The 8175-nt window shown below is 35.3% G+C and overlaps 1 protein-coding gene across 5 annotated transcripts; it reads right to left on the reverse strand.

Moving 5' to 3' along the window:
• Positions 1-736: 736 nt before the first annotated feature.
• Positions 737-7905, reverse strand: LOC107765567 (maltose excess protein 1-like, chloroplastic). 5 transcript variants are annotated; one of them, XM_016584230.2, is made up of 10 exons: positions 7631-7905; positions 4462-4894; positions 4166-4339; positions 3789-4079; positions 3598-3687; positions 2532-2633; positions 2309-2427; positions 1561-1623; positions 1407-1468; positions 737-1181 (listed from the first exon to the last, which is right to left on the reverse strand). In XM_016584230.2, the coding sequence occupies exons 2-10, from the start codon at positions 4702-4704 to the stop codon at positions 1099-1101; spliced, it is 1227 nt and encodes a 408-aa protein (XP_016439716.1). In that variant the 5' UTR covers positions 4705-4894; positions 7631-7905; the 3' UTR covers positions 737-1098. The 5 variants fall into 5 exon arrangements, with proteins under 5 accessions (XP_016439716.1, XP_016439717.1, XP_075089081.1 ...); XM_016584231.2 differs by having other exon boundaries at positions 6206-7904; XM_075232980.1 differs by having other exon boundaries at positions 4462-4831; positions 7631-7770.
• Positions 7906-8175: the final 270 nt, after the last annotated feature.

An 8175-nucleotide genomic window follows, 5' to 3' on the forward strand; every position in this document is an offset into this window, starting at 1 on the left:
GTTGAATATTTTAATATAATGTCATGACTCATCTCATATTTTACGCTATTCTCTGAAAACACCTTATGTACTTGTGCCTTATTTGGACTAAAAGAATATTTGGAGCACAAATTCTATGTTTTATGTTATGAAGACTTTACCGAAGAAAAATTTGAAAAAAAAAATCGAAAAACCCCGAGATTGAAAAACCCAACTTTTGTTGGTTTTGTTTGGTCTTTAAATTTAATAAGCTGACACAACTAGTTAGGTTTGGTAATTGTATAACCCGAACCAACCCTACCTATCACATTTTCAAAAACAGAAACAATTATGTATAATTCACATTTTCAAAATTCGATCTTCATTTTATTGTCTCCTCTCGTTTTTTTTTCGCCTTCTTGAGCCGATGGTCTATCGAAAACAACCTTTCTGCCTCATCGAAGTAGGGGCAAAATTTGCTTACACACTACCCTCCCTAGACGCCACTTGTGAAATTTTACTAGGTCGTTGTTGTATCTTCATTTTATTGTCCCACATCATATTTTAACTAATAATCCACCGTACACAAACATATAATCTGATTATGAGCCCGTTTGGATGGGCTTATTTCAAGTGGCTTTTAAACATATAATATCTTTTAAGCCATTTTGACTTAAAAGCACTTAAAATGGCCTCTATGTCCATATAATTATTGGATAGACTTTTTTTTGGTAATAACTGTGAAAATTACCATTTTTTGATAGACTTGAACGTCCAATTTCTGCAAAAATTGCATGGCTAATTTTCAATTCATTAAGATGGTCCCAAAATGAAATACAACAAATATACTTGCTCTACCTTGCATTTGTAGCTTTATTATTAATTGACATTACATGTGAAAATCACAATAACCTTCCTCACTGCCATATGCAGAACAAATTAGACATTACAAGATCTAGACGTTACCTGATGCCCCAAAACATTTGCCAGAAGCACTTTCACCAAATTTTCTAAAGAAGATGATTAACATGGAGTGATTTCTTGTCAATTATGACCACTTGATTTAGCAGAAATGCCACGCTTGAGCAATTTTGCATTTCAAACTTACAGCCAAAACCAACAAGGTAGGGCAAGGATCAGTTATGAACCAGAAATCAATTCCTTCAATGATTTCAATGGAGAACTATAACCATATACTTGTGTGTCTTTCCAGAAGCTGAACACTGTTTTCAGCCAAAAAGAAAAAAGAAAAAAGAGGAGTCTTATTTCATCAGCCAAATGCAAAAGTTTAACACGAGAGGGAAAGGAGAAAGGAAAAAAGCCATCATAAGGCCCGGAGGGCTGAGGCCGAGCCATCGAAAAACAAGGCATGAAGATGCCAAAACAGTATTTAAAAGAAAGCCAGAAAATTCAAGTTTAAAAGAAAACAAATGAGAGTGAGGATTTACCTAGCCATGCTACAAAGCCAACCGTTGAAGCCAAGAAAAATTCCCTGCTTATAACTTTGCAGCTGAATGCAGAACAAAAGGGATTTAGCGGGTTGAAAAATGGTTGATTCTTTAATAAAATTTGGAAACTATGAGGAGCTTTGCAGCAACTTACAGGTATAAGCAGACGAGGTTTCCCCATCCATAAAAAACACATGCCCAAGTTGAACCAGTGAACCTGTAATTAACCAAGCAGAGAAAGAAGGGAAAAGTTAACCACCATAAAAGAAAAAAAAAAAGCTCCCCATGCATAACAGGACTAATACGGCTTACCAGGTTGTATATTTTTGCATAGCCATCAGCAGATACACATCGTATTTTTTATATATTTTTAACAGTAGGTATTATTAATAAACAAAATTGCAGAAAAACAAAACATGAATTGCTCCAAATGTACGCACATTTAGTTCCCAAGGCTTAGATAAGTATGACTAATCTGTAATGATCCTGCTGAATTAAGCATGACCATAAACAGGAAAAAAATACTGCTGTGCAGTGATGAAGCCAGACTTTTTTTTTTTTTTGGGGGGGGGGGGGGGGGTGATGGCTATGTAAGGTACAAGAAAATCATATTTTTGATATGTTACTTTAAGATTTAGAAGAAACGAATTTAGATATACAAAATCTCCACTGCCTTTGTTCACTTGACTGAAAAGGGGAAAATTAACTAGAGTTCACAAGCATCAGAAAAAGAAAAAGAAGAAAACCTTATTCAGAAAAGGATTCAGAAAGATCAGAGATTGATGCATGTAAGAGGGTTGGCAAAAATAAATAGGTGATGCGAGGAATTCTAGATCTAATTTGATAACTGAAGAAGGAAAGGAATTTACAATACAAGGGAAAACAATTATGAGGTGCCATACCACATCAAATCCCGAGTAAAGAGTGCTCGTGGAATCATGAGTCCATTCCCGATCATCGCAAGCAACATTGAAAGAGCTGATAAACCTTTTATATTATCTGGATTTAGAAGGTTTGTCCACTGGACAGAAGGTCAGAAGGTATCAGTCGATGAGAAACCTCAAACTTGTGAAAAACTACAATTTGACAATTTTACCCTAAAATATAAAACGCTGTAGAAACTACCATTTGTGAAACTGGCATCCACATGAAAAGAAGAGTGGCAGTCCATCCAGACAATGATCCTACAAATTTGATGCCCTTCTCTGGAAGTTTCCCAGTTCGTGACTGTAAAGAACAGCAGCTTGAAATTCAGAATAGTTTCACATCCATGTTCTCATTCTTTCAGGTTTAACATAATGGCTCTTCCCACAGAAAAGTGCATGCAAAACTTTCTAGCTTGCTGTAGACCCCAAGGAAAATGATTATAAAGTAATTGTTAACCAAAATCGACTTAACGTCTGTAATCTAACAATATCAAATTAAAGAAGACTCAATGTGAACTACTGCTTTTGTGATATTATTTGGTAATCTCAGAGTTAAGTAGCAACTTTCTCAAACATGTATGCATACGCAAATAAAAGAAGCAGAGCACTTGCAGATCATGTTCCAGTTATGCAGTTACGGTCACCATAGAGCAAAATAACAACAAAAAAACATAGTAAGACAGAAGCTTCTCATGCTTCCTGGCACATCGGCAGATGTGACAATATCCCTGCACAATTTCGAGCTTCCACGTCTAGTCTATTATTTTACCTTTGAAAAGAATACCCTTTAAAACAAGGACACAATGCAAACACACTCATCAGATCCAGGATACAAGTGCTCAATCGCATAGGTGAAACTTTTCATTAACATTAAGGAAGAACAGGAATACAAAAAGAATTAAAAAACTAATAGGTAGACCCCACCCAATGCTAGAGAAGATTTCATCTCTCTCCCTCGGTCATGAATGAAGACAAAAACCCTCCTTTGCTTCTGGCAAAGGAGTTCAGAAATGACACCATTTTGAACATACAGTTGAGCATTATCTCAGTGAAATGTTGAACTGTGTTCTTCTAGCACTCGCTAGAAAATACAGTCCTCTTGTTAGAATGAATTTCAACATTGCCTTTCTATTATTCAAGTCAAGCAAAAAATTATATTTTCTTTCAGCTTGTTCACTTCAAGGCAGAATAACAGGTATGAACATTTAAACATTCTCCTCGTAAAAGCAACCACATGAACAAGAGCTGCAAATGTCAATGCTTACCATAATGACAGATAGGATAGCCACAACAAAAGCTACAGCACCAGGCAAGATGGTATTTGGAACGTATGGGATGAAAGTTGACCACATGACCTACAATGCACGGAGCAGAACGCCAGAACAAATATAAGAATCTAAACACCAAATTCTTCATTTTGATGAGTACAAAATGAAAGAAAAGAGAGGGTGATTACTTGGGGAAGTGCAGATAACCCAGCAACAGTAATGAAATCCTCCCAGTAACGCCAGATTACGGGATTGAGCACGTAGAAGTAGTTCATGAAGTTCACAACAAGACCACATGCAATAACAAGAGAAGTGACTGCATAATGAGGTAATGGCATAGATCCAGCCATGGCTAGTTGTGATATCACAATATAAATGGTCACGACCCCCAACGTTTGCACAACGACCACCTCTGTCTCTCTCTTCTTTATGAAGTATGATAGCAAAGACAAATTACCAAGCAATCCAGTGAACATCCCCTGTATTTTGTTCAGCTCAGTATTTATCTCTCAACATTAATAAGACCACAGTTATAAGCCGCTATAATAGGAGTAGAATGCCATACCAGCCATGGAACAGCAAATAATGCAGCATTATTTCCTGCTAGAAGGTTACGAGCATTGAGTATTATCTGAGGCAGTTGTAATATGAGAAATGGAATATTTGCAGCTCCTGCAAATTTTGCAGTCAATGAATCCCACTGCTTAAAGCTCTCACTGCTCTTCAAATCTTCTGATCTCTACATATAAAATCTCAGTTAGGCCAGATTTCATTACCTCCAACTGAATCCATAGCTTACTTTAAAAAACGAGCCCACCTCGCAATAAACATTATTGGAAGCATACAAAAGGGGAAAAGAACCTGATCAATAGGATTTGGAACATCTGAGTCAAGTGCAGAAACTGGTCTCAACCGGTATTGACAAACTAATGGGCTTACCAGCACTGACTTGTTCAAATTATTGTTCTGTTTAGCTCTTTTCTTGTATGGAAGGAGATTTGGGATTGATTTCGGCTGCTGGAGGTTGACATTGAAGATATAACCGTTGGAAGGTTGGCGGGAACGTAGGACTGCCTTACCCACTGGCAACAAAGATCCAGCCATTCAAGATATCAAAAAATGAAGCAACTATAAGTTTGTACTCATCACCAGTTGTGTGGAGATATTTTTATCAGAAAATGGTCTACAAGGGTAACTCCCCAAGAGGCAGCTGATCAAGCTTCTAATGGTTCTGCACTAAAATGAGAAGACAATTTCTGGTAAGCTCCAGCACAAACCCCGGCCTTTACCAAATCTGCATCAAAAGCAGGATGCATGAATTACTAGCACAACATACTTCAATCTTTTCAGCTATGATAAGCAAGAGGGAAATTAGAGGCACCACAACATAACAAACTTCTTTATTTCCATCAATCCAACTCAGTGTGTTGGATCAATGTCCTGAACCTTGGCTATAAATTGACTTAAAAAATCCACGACTCGAGAAAGTTAAATGTTCTTATAGTATATCACAGCATACCTAGTCTGTAGCACAAAAAGAACGACATGTGACTGGGGGAAGGGAAAGGGGAAGGGGAAGGGATGTGGTGTCATCTCAGAACTTGGAAGAAAAATTGTAACCATTATAAGCTAACTCTAACTCAATAGTGGAGACAAAGCTAACTCTAACTCAATAATGGAGACAAACTCATCTTCCATAACCTCATACACAACTCACATATAAGAAAATAATGCTTATGGAAATCAAACCTGAGAACAAGCACTAGAAAGTACTCCCTCCATTCTACTTTATATGACATTGTTACTACATGGGGAATAAAACAATATTTTCTTCAAAAAAGAAAAAAAATTCATATATTTTTCAAATATTTTTAATTATAAAAAGGTGTAGCTTATAGTACTTTTTTCTAGATCTTAATTATGTAAATTTTATTTTAAAAAAAATAAAAAGTTAACATCCAAATTGAGACAGAAAATCAGATGGATTGACCCTCATTCTTTGAACCCCCTTCATTTTTTCGAACGGAGGGAGTACCTAAATACCACAACAACAATATCGCACCTCAATCTCAAGCAAGTTGGGGTCCTCTATATGAATTTTTATTGACCATGTTGCTCCATTTAAACTCGGAATAGGTAAAACTAAGCATTAAAAAAACAAATGAAATATCTTTAAGTTGTAAGCATCAAACGGAAGAATACAAAGCTATGAATTACCATCCACCATAAGGGACACAGCTCCATCGTCAAGGCCAAACTTAACACCTAAACCATCCCTAGTTGATTACCCATATATGTCTATAATAATAGGCATCTCCTAGAATTCTACTGCAACATACTGTAGAGCAAATTTTTTGAAGGTTGAATATCTTTGAATATTCCTTTGGTCTCAACCCATCCAAGCCAGAAGCCTAATTAGGCATTTTGCACCATGTTTCTGTGAATTCAATTTCTAACTACCAGAGCTCTACTCAAAAGCTCCTTTATGTTTAGTATTTTAAAATATCGCATCATAGTATAGCTAACCTTCACATTTCTTTATTTATTATTCATTTTCAGAAGAAAAAAAAAACATAGAAACTATACACCAACTAACAATGCATACCGAAAATATATCATTTCACACTGACCCGAGTGCCAATTTTCTCGAAAATACCCGTTAATAAGCAGCAGCCACGTACAGACGGTTTTAACAATTTGAGATAGAGCGCCTTTTTTATTTTGGGTAATTGATGGCAGAGACGAGAGAGGGATGTGGGAAGATGAGGGGCATGTGGAGAAGATGAAGAGGATGGAGGGTGGTGGTGTTTTGTGTTTTGGGGGGGAGGGGGAGGAGTTTCTCAAAAGTATTATTTTTGGTTAAGCTTTTTGGGCTAAAGTCACGTGTGTTAAAAATTTTAACGGGCTATTAGTGAAGAAATTAATAGGAACATATTTTGCCCGTTTGGACATAAGAATTGTAAAAACAATTAAAAAAAAAAAGTAAAAAAAAAATTCAAATAAAAATGATATTTGAAAAGTAAAATTGTATTTGAACATGAATATAATTTTGGGTTATTTTTAAAATTTTGTGAATGTTCTAAGTGAAAATTTTAAAAAATAATTTTTAGATTTTTAATAGGTCAAAATACAAAGTAACAAGTGTAGTATTCAACAATATCATTTGACTATCCCTAATTAGCAACTTATAAGCAAACCATTACTATGTCCCCAGCTTCTAAAGGAAGTGTAAGTTTCAAAGTTCAAGTGAAATTCAAAAGAATAGCAAAACAAATTAAGGAAATACAATCACATACCTCTAAGATGAAAAGAAGAAGAAGTTGGGACTTGCTCAGCCTAGTTCATACTTGATAGGCATGCATATATATACATCCATCCAAATGAGGCAAAAGAGAAGCCAAAAAAGCTCAAATTTCTAAACTTGATCCAAAATAGACGGGCATCTCAAAAAAATGAAGGATGGGGGCGGTGAGCGCAGTGTATAGGAAAGAATTAAATGGGTACACCGGGATTCACAAATTTATTGGAAGCAAACGTAGTTGACTGATTAATACGCTATACTGTAGTATAAAATTAAGTAGTAAAATCAGTAGCATTCTCTATTTTCTTGGATTTAATATGAATCCAGACAAGAACCACGTGGATCAAACATGTGAAATTGCCAAAAGCAAAGTGTTCATTTTCTCTTGGGTGCAATGTCACCATAAAAACTTATCAATAAATATAAAAAAATATTTTCACTATATCAATAAATATAAAGATTCATCTGATTAAATGATATTTTCATGCCAATTTTGACTATTAAAGTTCAAATTACATGTAAATACCAAGTTTTAACGGATAATATTTTCGTTGAAATTCGACTATAAGGAACGACAAAAGAACAGGGAAAAACCAACTGGATTTATAATGTACACTATAAAGGTAGTATGAGAACAAGAACACTGTGAATTCGCCATTGTATATTAAGTATCTTTTACTTGAAAGAACTAGAGAGATAGTTAAGACATTTGAATTGCTTGAAAATTACCTGGTAGAAAGCTGAAGCTTGTATTTACAAGATTGTAATTCTTTGGTGTAAGAAAGAAATTATATGAATATTGCTATTTAATTTGGAGTTTCTGAATAAAAAGAGAAGAAACCACCAACTGGGTAGTGAGAAATATATTTAGAAGAGAGCCTCAAAGGAAGCCTATTTATGAGTAATCAATTGGAAGAAAGAAAGATTTGATGCTGAGGAAAGTGCGGACGCTATTGCTCTCTAAGTCCAGACAAAAGTGCATACATACAAAATGTGTTGCAATATCAAAAATACTCTTGATTAGTTCCTTTTTATATTCCAATATTTAAGGTCAATTTTGTCAATTTAATTATAGACTTGGTCTTATATCATGTCATGTGTATAGACTATTGTGTGTTGCAAGTGAATTCAGTGTTCCGAGGCCTAAAAACCTCCTTTTTACCCCACCTTGATTTACGTGCATGATCCGGACCTATATCCGGAAAGCCTTCTATGTGAAAATATGAGAAATAGAAATCTTTAGAGTTAAAAATTTGATTATGGTTGACTTTGGT

The sequence above is a fragment of the Nicotiana tabacum genome, chromosome 16 (genome assembly GCF_000715075.1).
Source record: "Nicotiana tabacum cultivar K326 chromosome 16, ASM71507v2, whole genome shotgun sequence".
NCBI classification, from domain to species: domain Eukaryota; kingdom Viridiplantae; phylum Streptophyta; class Magnoliopsida; order Solanales; family Solanaceae; genus Nicotiana; species Nicotiana tabacum.

Bases quoted from the DNA above. Each gene is read 5' to 3' on its own strand.
- LOC107765567 (XM_016584230.2), bottom strand. From the start codon at position 4,704: ATGGCTGGATCTTTGTTGCCAGTGGGTAAGGCAGTCCTACGTTCCCGC. The intron at 3,688-3,788 runs GTAATCACCCTC...CGTGCATTGTAG, and splicing joins GGTTATCTGCACTTCCCCAA to GTCATGTGGTCAACTTTCAT. The intron at 1,624-2,308 runs GTATGGCACCTC...GGTTAATTACAG, and splicing joins TTTACTCGGGATTTGATGTG to GTTCACTGGTTCAACTTGGG.